This window comes from Bos javanicus, chromosome 15 (genome assembly GCF_032452875.1).
Source record: "Bos javanicus breed banteng chromosome 15, ARS-OSU_banteng_1.0, whole genome shotgun sequence".
NCBI lineage: Eukaryota > Metazoa > Chordata > Mammalia > Artiodactyla > Bovidae > Bos > Bos javanicus.
This window is the reverse complement of record NC_083882.1, coordinates 22,270,405-22,290,721: the sequence shown is the minus strand read 5'-3', so window position 1 is coordinate 22,290,721 and position 20,317 is coordinate 22,270,405. Positions and strand designations below refer to the sequence as shown.

General features: G+C 44.0%; 3 protein-coding genes across 4 annotated transcripts; 1 reads left to right on the top strand and 2 right to left on the bottom strand.

The window, feature by feature from the left end:
• Positions 1-412: 412 nt before the first annotated feature.
• On the bottom strand, positions 413-2,292 carry HSPB2 (heat shock protein family B (small) member 2). The gene is made up of 2 exons (XM_061440272.1): positions 1,577-2,292; positions 413-1,080 (listed from the first exon to the last, which is right to left on the bottom strand). Exons 1-2 carry the CDS (start codon positions 1,668-1,670, stop codon positions 626-628), a joined length of 549 nt encoding a protein of 182 aa, XP_061296256.1. The 5' UTR covers positions 1,671-2,292; the 3' UTR covers positions 413-625.
• Positions 2,293-2,782: 490 nt separating this feature from the next.
• CRYAB (crystallin alpha B) lies at positions 2,783-6,094 on the top strand. The gene is made up of 3 exons (XM_061440274.1): positions 2,783-2,983; positions 4,115-4,237; positions 5,751-6,094. The coding sequence occupies exons 1-3, from the start codon at positions 2,783-2,785 to the stop codon at positions 5,952-5,954; spliced, it is 528 nt and encodes a 175-aa protein (XP_061296258.1). The 3' UTR covers positions 5,955-6,094.
• Positions 6,095-15,654: 9,560 nt separating this feature from the next.
• CFAP68 (cilia and flagella associated protein 68) lies at positions 15,655-20,317 on the bottom strand. 2 transcript variants are annotated; one of them, XM_061440271.1, is made up of 4 exons: positions 19,900-20,317; positions 16,937-17,167; positions 16,127-16,193; positions 15,655-15,958 (listed from the first exon to the last, which is right to left on the bottom strand). In XM_061440271.1, the coding sequence occupies exons 1-4, from the start codon at positions 19,939-19,941 to the stop codon at positions 15,789-15,791; spliced, it is 510 nt and encodes a 169-aa protein (XP_061296255.1). In that variant the 5' UTR covers positions 19,942-20,317; the 3' UTR covers positions 15,655-15,788. The 2 variants fall into 2 exon arrangements, with proteins under 2 accessions (XP_061296255.1, XP_061296254.1); XM_061440270.1 differs by lacking the exon at positions 19,900-20,317 and adding an exon at positions 18,245-18,494.

Genomic DNA, 20,317 nt, shown 5'->3' with positions numbered 1-20,317 from the left:
GGCTCTGCATTCTCGATCCCTCAGAATCAGAGGCCAATTTCAGTGGGCAGACCAGGGCTTTAGGCATCTCTGCATCCAAAAGCCGTTTTCCCAACCCCTACCCAAAACAGGCCAGACAGTCTGGAGACCCTTGTTTTTGTGTCTCTAATCACCAGCTCAGACAGTGCCCTCCGGGCTGTTTGGATGACATACCCCTTTCCCCTCCCAGGATCACACTCTCTTTTGTTGCACTGTGAGAAAATCCTGGCCAGGAATTTGATGTGGAGCCAGTGTCAGCTTCCGGGTGTGATCTCAGCATCCACGTGTGAGTTCAGAGTGCTGTGAAGTTGGGTCCACCTAACTGAGGACGTTTTTGTCTCCTTCCCTGCCCATGCCCTCCTCCAGGCCACAGAATAGGGAGCAGCACAACAAGGCCCTGAGATTTGGGTTTATTCAGCTCCACCCAAAACTAAACGAAACAAACAAAAAAAATGCTATGACACGTCCCAAGGGACCAAACCATACACTGTGACCATGCACGTTTCCCTTCCCCCAAGGATGCGGCTACCTCCGGGGTGCTGGGCAGCTGCTTCTATCAGGGGCCGGGAACTAGAAAGGGGTTCAGTGGGTGCTGGGTCTGTGGCGCTCAGGGCTCAACACCGACGGCCTCCTCCTCTTCCTCTGGATCAGGGGGCGCTGGGAGCAAGGAGATGTAGACCTCGTTGACCTCTGTGTCCAAATGTCGGCCGCCTCGAGGCGCCTCCAGGTTGAGGATGCCGTCGTGGGAGAGCGCGGCGCGGACCCGCCAGGGGTCAACGTCGGCGGGCAGGACATAGGTGCGGCAGAACTCGCGCGACACGAAGCCGTGGCGGTCCAGGCGCTGCGGGTGCCGGGCGGACACCTCCAGGAGGTTGTCCACAGTCCTCACGGTCACCTCATCTGGGGTAAAGTGGCTCACGTCCAGAAACGCCTGGAACTTGCCCTCGCTGAGCCGAAGCTCGGAGGCCCCTGCCCGGCTGCCCTCCCCAGCTGGCGCGGCCCGGGGCCGGACATAGTAGCCGTGGTAGAGGGTAGGGGTCAGGATCTCTTCTGGCAGGAGGCCTGCGGGACAGAGAGAGAGAAAGCGAGAGGGCGGGATGAAGGAGGATGAAGTGAGAGAGCAGGAGGCCTGCTGAAGGCGGCAGCCGAGGAAGGAGAAGCAGGGGAGGGTCCCGCAGGCTGCAGGGAGGCGGCTGGGGAGAGGGGATGGAGAAAGGGGATACACTGGGGTAGAGGAGAGCAAGGCAAACGGGGTCTGGGTGGGCCGAAGAGGGGGGAAAGGCCCTGGGGGGCGGGGTAGGGTGGGGTGGGGTGGGGGTCGCTTAGGGGCAGATTCCGAGCCCTGCGGGCAGCATCTGCACCGAGGCCAATAGGAAGGGGAGCGCGCCCGGCTTGGAGGGGGCGGCGAGGGGGGGAGTCTGGGGTGGGAGATGACTCGCCCCAGGAGTTCAGTTAAGCCCGGAGTGGGGTGGAGGCCAGTTACCATTGGGAGGTCAGCCCAGAATCTCCGGAGGTGGGGGTGGGAGGCAAGAGGGGTGGGGTGGCGTCCGTGCCATACCTTCCCCGAAGCGCTGCTCGCCCAGGCGGCTCGGGTTGGCAAACTCGTACTCGGCGGTGGCCGGGTGGGCATGTGGCACCGAGCGGCCCGACATGGCTGCAGACGCGCCGGCGGCCCCGGTCCGAGGTGCGGCCCCAACAGGCGCGGCGGGACCCCTCCAGCTGCCGCGGAGCCGGGGCGCGGCGGGGGTGGGGGCGGGGTCTACACCACCCAAAATAGTGCGGAGCCCGGGGGGGGGGGAGGGGCGGCGAGCGCCCGCGACCAGCGTGTGACCCGCGCCGCCTGGACCCCCGTCCCCTCCCCTGCACACCCTTCAGCTGTCACAAGCCTCTCCCGCCCTGCACCTCCACCCCAACCCCCACCCCCACCCCCACCCCGCACCGGGACAGCTGGGGGTCGGGGCTGGGAAGCGAGCCGGCGTGGAGAGGCTGCTGCCCACGGCCGGGAGAGGCCTCGCTGAGACCCTCACCAACAGTTTGCACGTTTTTCTCCACCTCCTCTTCTCCTCCCCAGTGGCAGACAATCGGCACCCCACTTCATACAGCTCTCCCCTCGGTTTAAGGTTCTGCCAGCCGCGGAAAGTGAAAGATGCAAACAACATTCTACCCTTTATTTGGGGGTGGGGTGAGGAGCCTTCCCCGCGAATGTCAGGGTCCTCTCTGAACCCAGCGCAACCCAGGGCACCACGTGGAAACCCGCCACGGCCATGCTGGTGGTCACTGCTCTCCCCCAGGGACCCACAAAGAGTTAATGTCCCTGGGGCCCAGCCTAGGAAGATTCCAGTTCCTGCCCAGGCCCAAGATAGCTGCTGGCCCCATTCCCTTGGCATGCAGGGCGGCAGGGGAGGAGGAGGGGCACACTGCCCGCCGCTTGGGATTCCTGACTCAGTCCCAACTCCAGAGGAGGGGGTGGGGGTGGGTGCCATTGGGTGTGGACAGAAAGCTAGTGAAACAAGACCAGGACAGGTCACTGGCCAGCTCAGGCGCGTTTGTATTTCTCTTTTCTTAGCTCAGTGAGTACTGGGTATGTGTCATACTGCCAAATCCCCAATCACAAGTCCTCATGAACGGGCGGTGAGCTGGGATAATAAAACTCCTGACATCACCATTCCAGAAGCTTCACAAGACTGCGTATATAAGGGGCTGGCTGCAGCTGCGGCTGAAGGAGCTGACCAGCCAGCTGACGCCCCACACTCACCTAACCACCATGGATATCGCCATCCACCACCCCTGGATCCGCCGCCCCTTCTTCCCTTTCCACTCTCCCAGCCGCCTCTTTGACCAGTTTTTTGGCGAGCACCTGTTAGAGTCTGATCTCTTCCCAGCTTCTACTTCCCTGAGCCCCTTCTACCTTCGGCCGCCCTCATTTCTGCGGGCACCCAGCTGGATTGACACTGGCCTTTCAGAGGTAAGTCTCCCCTTTTCCCGGACAGGAGAGTTCATTCTGGAACCTTCTGGAAGCATCTCCATCCACTGTCCTTTTCCTCCTGGCCTAAATCTATGCCTAAGGGTCCTACATGTCTTAGGCACTTGTGTGTCCTGCAGTGAAGACAGGTGAGGCCCCTAGTTCCTCTCTTCCCCAGTCACCTCTTTGTATTTGGTGTGCTCCTCTGTATCCTATTTGTTACATTTTCCATGCACTATGAAGGCCATTCTCTATTCCTTATCTTCTGGGTAGGATGTCCCTTTCTGGTTTGGTTCATAACAATCTACAGGGAAAGAGTTGCCTTCAGACTCCTTTGCTCACCCCTTCTAACACCTCACACTCCTGACAAATACTGTCATCTCACGTTTCAGAGCCAGGAAGACAGTCTTGCCTCATCCTGAGCTTTCCACCCCTGCTGCATGGAGCTGGAGAGAGCAACCACTATCTTCTTCCTTCTTATTCCCTCACCTATGATTTTCCGGGTTTCTAAGGGTTGTGACAGGGCGCTGGCCTGGGTCCAAGCCTAATGAGAATAGAATGTAGGTCTACTTTAGGGACCCCCCCCCCCCAGTTGTCCTAAGACGGTGGGAGAATGGGGTGAACAGATAAGAGTGACAGAAGCTGTCACAGATAACACTCTGGTTTAAAAATATTCAAGTGTGAGTAAACAGGAGCTGAGTGGGCAAGGGCTTTGGAAGGACAATGGGAGCTAGCAGAACATTCCAGATTGAGTGGGTGGGAAACTTGGCAGAGACCTGAGTAAGAAGAAGGGGCCTTTGTCTTACAGACAAACGACAAGGCCAGGCCTTGGCTTGGAGAAGCAGCACAAGGCACGCCACGGCCCGTCCTTGTACTTTGTCCCCGGGGTGGCCTGTCTCCTTCCCTGTCCCTGTAAATAAAGTTTGGGCCTGACGACCAAGTGGTGTGCCTGGGGTACCACTACGGTGATGCCCCTGAGCCAGAGGGCATGTTTATTCAAAAAGCAATTTTTAGCTAAAAACAGGAGGATGAACGACCTGGACAGAGAGCAAATCTGCAGAGTGATGAGATTGTACTAGTATCATTTACATTCCTACCCTTTCTCTTACCCCGTCCCCACCTTGCCATTTCCAGATGCGTCTGGAGAAGGACAGATTCTCTGTCAACCTGGATGTGAAGCACTTCTCCCCAGAGGAACTCAAGGTCAAGGTGCTGGGAGATGTGATTGAGGTGCATGGCAAACATGAAGAGCGCCAGGTATGTAGCTGACTTTCTCTTCTGCTCTTTTTCCAGGGCATGCTATATGCCAGATACTGCCCTCAGCCCCTGAGGCCTGCAACATTCCAGTCCTAAGCCACTGGGGTCAGGAACAGGGATAAACCTGCTGTTGTTTTGGCCAGATCTTTGTTGCTTATTTTGATTTGATTGCCTCAGGGATAGATGGGATGTTAACTTCCTGTTTAAGCCAGTGGTTCTCAACTTTGCCAAAGTTAAAATTACCAGAGGAATTAAAAAAAAAATACTCATGCATATCTCAAATCATTTAAATCAAGAGTTTTAAAAAGCTCCCTAGGGAATTCTAATGCACAGTCAAGGCTGAAGACCACTGACTTAAATAGTGGTTTCAGACATCTGATTGTTTTACATAATTGTATTAACTGCATGCACTTGGAAGGCCCTTGAATTTGAGACTTTTAGGTATTCCAGAAGTCACTTCTCTTTCAGTTCAGTCAGTTCAGTTCAGTCGCTCAGTCGTGTCCGACTCGTTGCGACCCCATGAACCACAGCACGCCAGGCCTCCCTGTTCATGAGCCACAGCACGCCAGGCCTCCCTGTCCATCACCAACTCCCAGAGTTCACTCAAATTCATGTCCATCAAGTTGGTGATGCCATTCAGCCATCTCATCCTCTGTTGTCCCCTTCTCCTCCTGCCCCCAATCCCTCCTGGCATCAAAGTCTTTTCCAATGAGTCAACTCTTTGCATGAGGTGGCCAAAAGTACTGGAGTTTCAGCTTTAGCGTAATTCTCTTTAGCCCATCTTAATGCTGAACTACTTCGTTTGCCTAAATTTCAGAGCTGTACTCAGCTTCTAATATGCTAGACCCGTGTGGAAATCAGTTGACAGCCCATCTAAAGAAATGTTTGAGATGCATGAGTTATAAAGGTTAGGGATGGAATTTTTCAGGAGAATTCTAAAGAATGAGATAACTGCTCGTTACTTTCTGGGAGAGTTTTTCAGTGAGTTTGCTTCTTACTGATTAGTTATAACACAGTAACTTGTGCATCCAATAGTCTAGTGTGAGGTCCTCAGGCTGTTTCAGTTTTGCTATGATTTAATTTAGATCAGTCTCCTGGGTGTAGTCTTTATTATTGTTTTTGTTATTATCATTATTATACCTATTGGTCTGGAACATTCCTGAAGCATCAGGACAATTTCTGGGCTTCCTTAAGAGATTCAAGTTTTAAATCGAGATGATATTCCAAATCCTGTGGGCCCAACAAACAAAACCGTTGGGAAATACTGCTGAACATATCCACAGCTCAGGGCTTGGAGAGCTAAGAAGTTTGGCTGTTCAGACCTCTCAGATTCTCATTGGTAGGAGTGACCACTTAGGCAATTCCATCATAGACCCAACAGAACAACCATTTCACTTTCTCTCATGTTGCCATGCATTTGGCCACAGCTAAGGGGAAGGAGGATGTCTGAGTGTTAGACAAGTGATGCTATTTCCTGTTCTTATCTACCTCTTTCCTTCTTCTCTTGGTTTAGGATGAACATGGTTTTATCTCCCGGGAGTTCCACAGGAAATACCGGATCCCAGCTGACGTGGACCCTCTCGCCATTACTTCATCCCTGTCGTCTGATGGGGTCCTCACTGTGAATGGACCAAGGAAACAGGCCTCCGGCCCTGAGCGCACCATTCCCATCACCCGTGAAGAGAAGCCGGCTGTCACTGCAGCCCCCAAGAAGTAGATGCCCTTTCTCTAAATGCATTTTTTAAAACAAGAAAAGTTCCCCACCAGTGAATGAAAACCTTGTGACTAGTGCTGAAGCTTATTAATGCTAAGGGCAGGCCCAAATTATTAAGCTAATAAATATCATTCAGCAACAGATACCTGTCTTGGGTTTGAATATTTTGTGTTAATCATCACATTATGTTTTAGGGGGCTCCAGGGACATTAGAGTCTGAATGACTGTTTCCAACACTTACTAATGGGATAAATTTAGCAAACCACTTAAAACTTTATGGTCTTTAAGTCTTCCACTTATAACATGGGGTGCTTATTCCTACACTCATTGTAAAGAGTAAATTAAGGAGAAAAAGTAGGTAAAGCTCTTGGCAGAGCTCAAAGAAGATCAGTTCCTACCTCTCCTCCCTCTTTGATTTTGGCCCTGGGTTCCAATAACACATCTCAATGATGTCTCGATGACAATGCAGAAAATGCCTTAGTGCATCTCTGAAATGAATCATGTCACCAGGGAAGAGATGGTATCCTCAACTTTGATATTTTCCCACTGATAAGCATTGCCTTCAGCAGACTTACAAAAGCAATAAATAGGACAGGTGATTATCACCAAACAAGCCTCTCAGGTGTAGTCTTTAAATTATCTAGTGAACACTTACTAAGACTGGGAAAAACACAATTCATTGATCCATCATTTAAAAAGTTAAATTTTTTTTAAATTTTTTAAAATACTGAAATCCAGTTGATGAACAGGCTTCCCAGGTGGCACTAGTGGTAAAGAACCTGCCTGCCAGTGCAGGAGACATAAGAGATGTGGGTTCGATCCCTGGATTGGGAAGATCCCCTGGAGGAGGGCATGTCAACCCACTCCAGTATTCTTGCCTGGAGAATCCCATGGACAGAGGAGCCTGGCAGGCTACAGTCCCTAGGGTTACAAAGAGTCGGAGATGACTGAAGCAGCTAGCACGTGCATGCACAGTTGATTTACAGTGTTGTGCTTATTTCTGCTCTACAGCAAAGTGACTCAGTTATCCATATGTATAGACATTTTTTTTATTCTTTTCCATTATGGTTCATCACAGCATATTGAATATAGTTCCTTGTGCTGTACAGGAGGACCTTGTTGTTTATTCATCCTACATATAATAGTTTGCATCTACTAATCCCAGGCTCCCAATCCTTCCCTCCCCATTTGCCCACCACCTCAGCAACCACAAGTCTGATTTCTATGTTTGTAAGCCTGTTTCTGTTTCATAGGTATGTTCATCTATGTCGTGTTTTAGATTCCACATATAGGTAATATCATATGGTATGTATCTTAAGTTTTAAGAATTACAGTAAATGATCAATAAATGATTCTTATTTAGGTTAAACAAAGACGTGTGTGTGTGTGTGTGTGTGTGTGTGTGTGTTAGTTGCTCAGTCGTGGCCGGCTCTTTGCGACCCCATGGACTGCAGTTTTCAGGCTCCTCTGTCCATGGAATTCTCCAGGCAAGAATACTGGAGTGGGTTGCCATTCCCTTCTCCAGGAGATCTTTTCCACCTAGGAATCAAACCCGGATCTCCCTCACTGCAGGCAGATTCTTTACTGTGTGAGCCACCATGGAAGCCCAAAGAAAGAAAGACATACTACTTTACAATAACACCTCTGCTTCACTTCTGTGAGTCTAGACAAACTTCTGATTCAATTAATGAAAATAGCCCTGGTATAAATGCTTATAAACAACTCATTTTTTTTCTGTAGCCGCTTGCAGTTGATTTCTGATTTCTCACAAGGATTCTTTTCTTCACAGAGCCTACTGTTTGGGGACTGGCCATGCTACTAAAATAAAATACGTGAAACAATTGCCAAAAGTTTTCAAGATGCAGGAGTGTGGAGCTAGGACAATATACATTGCGAATTTATGCAGGTTCAAAATGCTTCCTCTTAAAAATACTGCTCCCGGATGGGTCTGAAATGCTATGATCTAGCCAGAAGTCAGATTTTTCTACACTTAGAGCCAATTTTTATGGCTGTGTAGTAGACACTGTTGCCTAAGTAGCCTATTTACCACCTTCAGTCTTGGCAGCAGAACCCCAGAGTGGTTTAGGTATCCACTATATTCTTCCTAGCTATGTGCTTCAGAAGAATGAAAGGTTCATCCAAGCTCCACCCAGATCAACCATGGAAACTCCCTTCCTTCTGTCGAGATTAGTCTTGAAAGGGCTATGACCCAATTATGGCCAATGAGATGGGGGTGGGGGTAGGGGGTGAGGGGAGAATTTGCAGGAGATACTTATAGCAAAACTTTTTACCTTTTAAAAAGAGAGAGTGAGGGAGGGAAGGGGGAGTGAGAGAGACGGGACAGAGAGAAAGAGACTGATTTTTCTTCCTCTCCATGTTGGAGCATAAGAATGTGATAGACTGCTGTAGCCATCTTGAAACTATGAGGGCGCATCCATGGTAACTGATGATGGCTGAGCAGGAGGATGGTAAAGCTCTGAGACCTTGATGGGTCACTGAATTGCTAAACTGGTGAACTCTAGAGCTTCCTTACTTCAGAATGTACTATGTCTCATTTTTGTCTAGTTTATTTTGAGGGGGGGTTTATGTTACTGGTATGCAAAAACACCTTAACTGATGGAGGCTGAATTAAACAGTGTGAAAATGGAAAAATGCTCTGGAAACCAAGTGTCAGCTTGAATCATTTTAGTGTATATTACCAGATCTCTCAAGCAGAAATAATGATTTGATCTTGAATGAATCATACTTTGTCTATTAGAGTGTAATATTTATGTTTCTGACAAATTTGTACAGGGTTGCCTTTTTTATTATTACCACCCCCAAGTTACTCTATCCTTTTTATTGTTATTCTTTTCCAGACCACATGTTTTGCTATAGCTGTTTGTTCACTGTTATTAGTACAGGACTTTTCTAGGCCAGCATATTTGAGGGATTTTTCTTTAGTTTTATAGTTAGCTCACCCATAATTCTACTTCATTCTCTATGTCTGAATTATGCCAGAAGTTTGTTGAGGCAATTTTAATTAGCATTTGTTAATGTTAGCTAACATTTATTAAACACTTACCATTAGTTGTGCACTGTGTTAAGTACTTTACCTTTTTTTTTTAAACTATCATTGTTAAAGAATAAATTTGGGAAATGGGTATATAGTAGATATATATAATTTCAATAAGATATATAAATTTGGTTTGGTTTCCAGTTAGAAACCAAATGGAAGTTTTGCCTAACGGTTTGGGAATGATACACGTTTGTTCTTAGAAAAATCTTTTTCTATTTGAAACTTCACATTTTATTGAATATTACCCTGGATTTGATCTTTGATCTGAAGATTTACAATCACCATTCAACAACTATTTGCGTGCATACTATATGCTAGCTACAAAAATAACACATATTTTTTGCCCTAATACAAGAGTGGAAGAGGGGGCACACAAAAAGACACAACTTTTTAAGATTCTATGATGTCCACTCAAAATGTCTGCTCTGGGGACCCTTAAGAGGATTACCTACCTTGGACATAGAAGGAATCCTGCAACAACGGGGACGCAGACATAGAGAACAGACTTGTGGGCACAGTGCGGGAAGGAGAGGGAGGGACGAATTCAAAGAGTAACACTGAAACATATACATTACCATATGTCAAACAGATAGCTAGTGGGAATTTGCTGTATGATGCAGGGAGCTCTGTGACAACCTAGAGGGGTGGGATGGGGTGGGAGGAGAGAGGGAGGTTCAAGAGCGAGGGGACATATACCCACGACTGATTCATGTTGCTGTATGGTAGAAACTAATATATTGTAAAGCAATTATCCTCCAATTGGAAATAAATAAATAAAAATTTTAAAAAAGGAATCTTGGAGACAATTATCCCTGACCAAAATTATATAACAGCTTTATTGAGATACTAGTCACTTACTATACTATTCACCCATTGAAAGTGCATCATAGTTGTATATCCATCACAACAATCAATTTTAGGATATTTCATTAGCCAAGATGGTGACTTATCACCCTCCAATGCCCATCTCTCAAGCCCTAAGCAACCTTTAATCTACTTTCTGTCTCTATATATTTGGACAATTAATGTAGTGGAATAATACAATATCTAGCACTTTGTGACTAGCTTCTTTCACTTAGCAGAATGTTCTGAAATTCCCTCCAGATGGTTGCATGTATCAACACTTCCCTCTTTTTTATGGATAAACAATATTTCTTTACATGGATCTACTGCATTTTATTTACCTATTCATCACTTCATAGACATTTGGGTTACTTCCACTTTTTTTCCGTAATGAATAATGCTGTTATGAACAGTCATGTACTAGTTTTTGTGTGGACATATGTCTTCATTTTTCTTGAGTATCTATCTAGGAGTGGAATTGCCGGATTATATATAACTTTCCATCTAGCCTTCTGAGACTACATTCCAAGGAAGCTGCCCACTTAAAATTCCCACCAGCAGTGTTTGTGGGTTCTGATTTCTCAATATCCACACCAACAATTATCATTATCTATCTGTTTGGTTATAGCCATTTCTCAATATCCACACCAACAATTATTGTTATCTATCTGTTTGGTTATAGCCATTTCTCAATATCCACACCAACAATTATCGTTATCTATCTGTTTGGTTATAGCCATTTCTCAATATCCACACCAACAATTATCGTTATCTATCTGTTTGGTTATAGCCATCTCAGTGGGTGTCTCACTGATTTCTTTATAGGTTTATAGGGCTTAGCAAGGTTAAGAGGGAAGAAAATGCATCTAGAAGGAAGAACAGCATGAAGTGCCTAGGCAGGAGCACTGGAGAGGGAACATGGCAGATGAAGAAGAAAGAGTCAGAGAGTAGAGAAAACACGGCTAAGGAGTTTGAAATTTATTTTGAAGGCTATAAAAGCTGGTGAAAGATTTTAACCAAGTGAGTAGCATGATCAACCCTGCATTTTTAGACTCAATCTGGGAGCGGTATAGTGATTGAAAAATAGGGACTGAAATAGAAAATAGAGACAGCAACCAAAAGGGCAAGAGTAAGAAATGATGGGACAGTGGAATATGGTAAAGGTGACAGAGATGTAAAAAAGAGGGACATGATAGCACAGGGAACTCTGCTCAATGTTACGTGGCAGCCTAGATGGGAGGGGAGCTTGAGGAAGAATGGTATGGCTGAGTCCCTTTGCTGTCCACCTGAAACTATCACAACATTGTTAGTTGGCTATATTCTAACATAAAATAAAAGTTAAAAAAGAGGGACATAATCAAGACATAATGTGTGGACAGAATTTACAGGGCTTGGTGTCTGTTTGAATGGGAAGGGTGAGAAAGAGGGATATAAAATAATACCTTGCTTTCTGTTTTTAACAACTGTGTGAACTTATTATGCAATATATTAATATAATATTAAAAATAAGAAAGAGTAGTTAAGACACATAAAAGAAAACTATGGAATTCACAAAGATATGAAATATATAAGAAGGAAAAGTTTGGGACTGAAGATTATGAATTCAGCCACAGGTTTCAGGAAATTACCTCAACCTGATATGAAAAACCCATAACCAACATCATACTCAATAGTGAAGATTTAAAGTCTTTCTTCTAAGACTAGGATCAAGACAGGGATATCTACTTTCACTACTTCTATTCAATATATTTTTGCAAGCTCTAGCCAGAGCAATTAGGCAAGAAAAAGAAAAGCATATAAATTGGAAAGAAAAAAGCAGAACTGTCTCTATTTACAAAAGACAAAAATCATACATGCATAAAACCCTAAAGATTTCACCAAAAAAATCATTAGAACTAATAAACAAGTTTAGCAATATTGCCGGATATACAAGCAACACATACAAATCAGTTGCACTTCTATACACTAACAATGAATAATAAAAAAGGAAATTAAGAAAACAATTTCATGTACAGTAGCATAAAAAAGAATAAAATACATAGAATAGCTTCAACTAAGGAGGCAAAAAACTTGTACATTAAAAAGTAAAAGATATTGCTAAAGTAAAGAAGGCAGAAATGGAAACTCATCTGTGTTCATGGATTAGAAGGCTTAATACTGTTAAGAAATTAATACTAGCTAAAGTGACCTACAGAGTCAAAGCAATTCTTATCAAAATTCCAATATATTTTTGGCAAAGGTAGAAAATTCCACCCTTAAATTCACATGAGATCTCAAAGGACCCTGAAATAGACAAAACCATCTTGAAAAAGAGGAACAAACTTGGAAGATTCACACTTTGTGATTTCAAGCTTATTACAAAACTACAATAATTTTAAAAAATGTGGTATTAGCATAAAGGCAGACACAGACCAAGGAAAAGAATAGAGAGCCCAGAAATAATCCCTCACATATACAGTTAAAAGATCATTGACAAACACATCAAGACCATTTAACAGGAAAAGGACAATCTTTACAACACATGGTGCTGGGAAAACTATATATCCACCTGCAAAAGAATGAAATTAGACCCTTACCTTACATAATACACAAAAATTAACTCAAAGAGAATCAAATGCCTAATCATAAGAGCTTAGAAGAAAACACAGACAAAGTTTCACAGCATTGACTTTAGCAATGATTTATTGGATATGACACCAAAAGTTTAGGCAATAAAAAAATAAAACCAGATAAACTCAACTTCATCAAAATTGAAAACTTTTGTATATCAAAGGACACTAACAAGGGAATGAGAGAACCCACAGAGTGATATTTACAAATCATATAGTAGTTGATTAGAGATTAATATCCAAAATATATAAAGATATATAAAGAACATCTACAATTCAACAGCAAAAAAGCAAACAACCCAGTTCAAAAATGAGCAAAGCAGTGGTAAAGAATCTGCCTGCCAATGCAGGAGACACAGGTTCAATCTCTTGTCTGGGAAGACCCCTACATGCTGTGGAACAGCTAAGCCTGTGCACCACAAATATTGAGCCAGTACTCTAGAGCCAGGGAATCGCACTACTGAGCCCTTGCACTGCAACTGCTGAAGCCCATGTGTCGTAAAGCCTGTGCTCAGCAAAAAGAGAAGCCACTGCAATGAGAAGACTGTGCACTGCTACTAAAGAGTAGCCCCCACTCGTTGCAACTAGAGAAAAGTCTGTGCAGCAACAAAGACCCAAGACCCAGCACAGTCCCAAAATAAATAAATAAAATTATTTAAAAATTGAACAAAGGACTTGAATAAACATTTCTCCACAGACAATATACAAATAACTGAAAAGCACATGAAAAGATCCTCAAGACCACTAGCCCTTAGGAAAACACAAATCAAAACCATGAGAGACCATTTTACACCCACTAGGATGGCTATTATAAAATGGAAACAAACAAACAAAACACCAGAAAACATGTGTTGGTAACGGTGTGGGGAAATTGGGACCTTTGTGTGTTCATTACGGGTGGGAATGTAAAAAAGTGCAGCCACTATGGGAAACTGTGGCATTTCCAAACTGTTAAATAGAACTAGCACATAAGCTGGCAATTCCATTTATGGGTATATGCCCAAAATAATCAAAAGCAGGGATTCAAACAAGTATCTGTGCACCAATGTTCATAGCTCTCCTGGTGGCTCAGGGATTCTTCTGGTAAAGAATCCAATCTGCCTGCAATGCGGGACACACCTGGGTTCGATCCCTGGGTTGAGAAGATCTCCTGGAGGAGGGCATGGCAACCCGCTCCAGTATTCTTGTCTGGAGAACCACCACGGGCAGACGAGCCTGGCGGGCTGCAGTCCATGGAGTCACAAAGAGTCAGACAATACGAAGCGACTAAGCGTGCACACAGCACAGCAGTGTTCATAGCAGCAGAACCCATACTACCCAAAAGACGAAAACAACCCAAGTGTCTACTAACGAGTGAACAGAGGAGTAAAATGCGGCATAATCCAACGGAAGTCCTAGAAAGGGCACAGGCTGTAACATGGATGACACCTGAAAACAAACCAAGTGAAATAAACCAGAGACAAAAAGAAAAATATCGTATGATTCCACTTATATGAGGTACGTATAACAGGCAAATTCATAGACACAGAAAATAGAATAGAGGTTACCAGGGACAGGAGAAGAGGGAAACGAGGATTTGTTGCTTAATTGGTATAGAGTTTCAGTTTGTAATGATGAAAAAGTTCTGGAAACGGTGGTGATGGTTGCACAATGCTGTGCATGTATTTAAGGCCACTGAATTGTATACTTAAAAACAGTTAAAATGCTACATTTTATATTTTATCACAATAAGAAATGCACTGGATACCTAGGGAGTAGGATAGACACATAACATATAAACTTAAAACATGTGTCTATAAAATATTCATACTGGAAAATATATACCAATTAATTATTAATATTAGTAAGAGATAATAATTCAAATTCTATAGCTGATCAAACAATACAATGCAATTTCCATCAACATCCTATTTTTTTGTGGAACTTGGCAAACTGATTCTAAAATTTACATGGAAATGCAAAGGGTCAAAAATAGCTAAGATGCTCTTGCAGAAACACAAAGTAAAATGATTTGATCTACTGGATGTCAAGACTTATACAATTATCATAATTAAGATAGTGAGGTAATTAAGGCATTATAGCTAAGATGGGATTAAATAAAAAACAACGGTTAGGCTAATGGAATAATAGAGAGCCCAGAAACAGACCCAAGTATACACAGATAGTTGATTTATATTAAAAATGGCTTTGCAGAGCAGTGAAGAAAGGATGGTCATTTTAATAACTAATATTGGGACAACTGGATAGCCATACAGAAATAAACAAAACTTAGTCACTACCCAACATCATGTATAACATAAATTCCATATTCATACCTGTTTCAAAAAATAATGAAGGTTTGGGAGGTAATATATGGGAGACAGTTCCCATATATTACATTGTCATCTTAAATAGGAGATTAAAAAAAAAAAAAGGAAAGTACTGATGTTAAGACCATTGCCTCTGAGTGTTCACCAACCCTAAACTATTCACAATCTTTTCTCAATTGTAGCCAGTTCCTCACAACGAAAGACCCATCTTAAACTGGCTGAGTCATCCCAAATTCCTAAAAGTATCCTACCCTAACATCACCTTTCTGAATCATTACCAAGATTGTGTCAAGATGAGGTTCTTCCTTGTCACAGGTTTAATAAACAACTCAGCTTTGTCTGATCTGCAGTTTTCTTTGGCAATCTTCATCAGGGAGTCAAAAATTGACAGTCTTTTCTTTTTGAGATATAAACTGAAATATTTATAGATGAAATTATATAATTTCAGAGAAAAATTTAAAAATAGAGAAAGTAAATAGGGATAGATAAGATTGGTCATCGATTGTTGAAGCTGGGTAATGGTACATGCTAGTTCATTATACTATTCTGTCTAGTTTTTTATGTTTCAAATTTTCCATATTAATAAAAAGTTATATTTCTTCTTCTAGTCCTTAAGAGGGGATATGCATTAAAGGACAGTAAATATAACTTATCTGACCATGACTACCAGGCTCACATCCAGAAAGCATCTAGCCAAATGTGGCCTAAGTCAGGATGGATTTTGCAGCTTTGCCCCTCACACAAGGCAGGGAAGAGCAGAGTGGTTGTAGATTTGAAAGAAATAACTCTTTTCAATGCTGTTCTACAACACTCGTAATGTAGAATAAGAGTAAATATACTTAACTTAAATTTGACATTTAAATCTTGGTTTAAAAGAGTGGGGGTAGAGAAAATTTGTTGGGCTTTATTTATTCAGACAGTAAAACTGTGCTACAGTCAGCTAAATTCTTAGTTGTGCTTAAAATGGGCTCCCTCCTACGTTCTACGCTGGAGAAACGAAACTTATTCTTTCTTAGAATCATGGACTCTGAAACTGGCAGTTACTAGGATTCCACACACACACAGAGTGATGATCAGTTTGAGGCTTTGAATAACTAGTCATGTAAGTTGACTTTTCTGTGCATTTGTATGGAGGAGGAACCAGCTCAGGTTGATGTCCTGGGAACCAGTGAGGTTCTCGCTTAAACCCTGAGGGAAGAGAAAAGAGGAGTCTTAGTAAGTAATCTCTTTGTTATTTCTGAGCGAATATACAGTGAAACCTGTCAGAGCTGAGAAAAGAGATAAATCATTCACTCATCTAAGTTTTCTTTGTGTTCCTCCTGAGGCAATAAGAATTAAAAAGAATAGGTCACCTACTATGGGTTGAAAGTGGCCTTCTGTTGTTGTAGCTTGTATCATATGTTGTTTCAAAGTAGTGTCCAAACTGGAAAGAAAAGGTAGTAGTTTAAAAATACAGGAGTCTATAGCCAAAGCTGGGGAATAAAGGACACAATGGCATACATTCTAGCAGGCTCTGTACTATTTTAGCTTGACTAGAGATCTATACATGGCATTAACCTATATCCTACCAATTTTTATATCCTGTGTGTGTTTGTTTAGGAGATTTCAGGGCAAGATGAAGATAAATGACAAATCTAGCTGGCAGGGACCAGAGGAGAAACTAACCTGAATCAGAAGACATTAGATAAATATTTCTGTAGACTAATGAAATCCAAAGAAAAGCAAGAGAAAAAGCATGATACTCATCCTTTTATTACCCTGTGGTTGCTTAGTAGCTAAGTCGTGTCCAACTCTTTGTAACCCGATGGACTATAGCCCACCAGGCTCCCCTGTCCATGGGATTTCCCAGGCAAGAATACTGGAGTGGGTTGCCATTTCCTTCTCCAGTGTATCTTCCAGACCCAGGGACTGAACCCGTGTCTCCTGCATGGCAGGCGGATTCTTTACCACTGAGCCACCTGGGAAGCCTTACAATAATGTAATATTCAGCTTGATAGTAAAGTGGGATAAGCGTTCCACCTGAGGACTGCTGCCCTCTTCCAACCATTCACTGAACAGAAGCCTGAAAGATCTCAGCATTGGAAGTTATCAGATTCCTGTTTCTCAAATGGCCATTGGTGTTTCTTTTGCTAACAGAAGAAAACAAAGAAGAGAAAGTTCGATTACCTGGGAAGGCAAGGGTTTTGGCTGCACGATATTCTTTAGGTCATATCTTTCCTGGTTCCAGTTGCCCATCAGGGTACGGTTTGAATAGGCATCTTCATTAGTGTTGCATCTCCATCCATACTGGAAAAACTTGGACATATCATTCCAATCCGTCCACACTTCAGCATGGCCATCTGCATTAATGAGGCTGCCATAGTGTGGGTTTGTAAGGAAACAGGCGAGGACCTGTCTCTGGGAAAAGGTGGCAATAGAAAAGTTTGTTGCACAAACCAGAGAGCAGAAAACACATCCCTTTCTTGTCCTTGGCCAAGCATAAGTACACCTTCTAAAGATCTAGGCTTTCCTCTCAGTTTAATAATTGTCATCCTGTTTCCTTCCAAGTTCATAAATCCTTTGACCTACCCTCTCAATCAGCAGTAGTAGATGACTAAATGGATTAAATACACTCCCCCCCAAAAGGCAAGAGAACTTCAGTACCCTAATACTATTGGAGAACTAGAAAATAATTCTGGTGATTTTGAGGTGTAAGAATTTAAGGACTAATTACTGCCATCTTCAAAGAGAAGACAGAGAAGTGAGAGCTGGATAACTAGATAATATGATAGATCAATGATCAACAAATGATGGTTTCCTTCCTTTGGGCCCAGCTCAAATGCCACATCTTAGGATACAGCGTTCCCTTTTCATGATGCCTTACCTCAAGTTAACTTCTCTCAATTGTCTCACACGGAACTTTATCTTCACACTTTTATATATCCATAACTTTATACCTGGAGAAGGCACTGGCACCCCACTCCAGTACTCTTGCCTGGAAAATCTCATGGACAGAGGAGCCTGGTAGGCTGCAGTCTATGAGGTCGCTAAGAGTCGGACACGACTGAGCGACTTCACTTTGACTTTTCACTTTCATGCATTGGAGAAGGGAATGGCAACCCACTCCAGTATTCTTGCCTGGAGAGTCCCAGGGACGGGGGAGCCTAGTGGGCTGCCATCTCTGGGGTCGCACAGAGTCAGACACGACTGAAGCAACTTAGAAGCAGCAGCAGCAACTTTATACCACATGTTAGAGTTCTTCAAGGAAGTGTGGAATCTTTTACACTGAAATATGCATCCCTTGAGGACAAGATCTGTCACTTTTTCATTACTGCACCCTCTCCCTCTGTATACCCTCCCAATCAATAGTAATTTGCACATACCAGATGACCAATGTCTGAATTTCAATTTTTTTGGTAAGGAATCAAAAGCCAACCATTTCTAATTTTGGTTAAAAGTTCAGTCTGGTCCCTTGGCTTAGGAGCAAGACAATACCTTCTCTGAAGATGAATACTTTGAAGTTGAGGAGCTTGTGTCTGAAGATTTTATAGCAGAGTAACAGCAAACCTTACTCTGACGTTCCATATTCTTTAAAACAAGAGATGACACTAAACCTGGCCTTCCCAGTTCTCCAGGCAAAGAAAGAATTTAGATCACCCAGATCACCAGGTGGCCATGATTTGGTGGTCATCACCCACGCACCTTTCCACAGCTAGAGACAAAGCCAACACTGTAAGTTTAAAGGTAACTGCCCGCACATCATGGGCCTTTGTGAAGATAGATGCATGCACTTATGTCAACAAACAGCATGACAACTAAGAGCAGTTGGTCCCACAAAGTCCTCAGGCCATGTACTCAGATGACACTGTCCCTGGGGCTGTTAAGGATAGACATCCCCACCCACTTAGTTGTCCAAACCTGAAAACTGGGGCTTATCTTTGACTCTTGGTTTCTCCTTCAACTCCCTTACATCTATTCAATCACTAGGTCTTGTTGATTTTTTAATCAGTGCACTACCCTCCATCTCCACTGAAAGTGAAAGTGAAGTCACTCAGTAGTGTCTGACTCTTTGTGACCCCACGGACTGTAGCCTACCAGGCTCCTCTGTCCATGGGATTTTCCAGGCAATAGTACTGGAGTGGATTGCCATTTCCTTCTCCAAGGGATCTTCCCGACCCAGGGATCAAACCCAGGTCTCCCACGTTGTAGACAGACGCTTTACCGTCTGAGCCACCAGGGAAGTCCATCTCCACTACCAAGTCTCAATTCAGATCACTACCAGCCCTAGTCTCCGTTACTGCAGTAACCTTCTATCTGGACTCCTTGCCACCAACCTTGTTCTTCTTCTATCACTTCTCCATAGGAAAGCAGAATTTTTGAAAATGAAAATTTAATTGTGTCATCTTCCTACTTAAAAATCTTTCAGTGGCTGGCCACTGTTTCAGAGTAAGGTTAAGGCTATAAAAAATGCCTATATGAACTGGTCCCTGCTTTTCAGTCTCATCTGTTATCCAATCTCCCTCAAACTACATTTCAGTCAAACTCAGCTACTGTGTTTTTCCATCATGCTTTTGCATTTATTGTTACTTCTGCCTTTTCAGTCCTCCTGACTCAGGAAAGGTGTAGTCCCCCCCAGTCCCCTTAGCTTTCAACTCAGGTGCACTTCATCCACAAAATCTTTCCACTTCATCCTCAAACTTGGTCCCCTTCAGTGTGCTCCTCAGCGACCTGAATTACTCCATTCATAGTACTGCTGCTGCCGCTAAGTCGCTTCAGTAGTGTCCGACTCTGTGCGACCCCAGAGACGGCAGCCTACCAGGCTCCCCCGTCCCTGGGATTCTCCAGACAAGAACACCGGAGTGGGTTGCCATTTCCTTCTCCAATGCATGAAAGTGAAAAGTGAAAGTGAAGTAGCTCAGTCGTGCCCAACTCCGACACCAAGGCTCCTCCGTCGATGGGATTTTCCAGGCAAGAGTACTGCATCTCACTAAATCAGAATTGTCTCTTTCGCCGTGCATCCTCCACCATACTACAAGCTCAGAGAAGTCATAGGCCACATCCTGTTCCTCCATATATCGAACAGCCTCCATAGGCCTGGGGCATAACACTCAACACTTCTTGAATGCATAAAAGGTAGGGGAAAGAAGCACCTGGAAAAACTCCGAATAACAATGATAATCGGTTGCAGTCATTTCGGATGAGATGAAGGCTGTTAAAAATCCTCTGAGTCAGGATGCAGAACGCAGCACCATCTCTCCTTGGCCTCAGTCCGGCCCTGCTTCGTTCACTTAGAACTCACTTCACCTTCGACCTGTCTGCCCCACCCCCGCCCCCAACCCCCCGAAGCTAGGGACTGCTCAAGACCTCAGGCAGGTGTGACGAAGTCGCTCAGGGCCGCCCTTGGGCCCAAAAGAATTTAACACTTCCGATGGGGTGAGGGAGTGAGGGGATTGGGTGGCCGGTGTCTCGTTCTTGCTCTCATGGTTATTTTCCTACTCGCGACGTCGCGGCCCCAGTTTGTCAAGACAACCAGATGCTGTGATACGTCATCAACCAGCTATGCGTGAA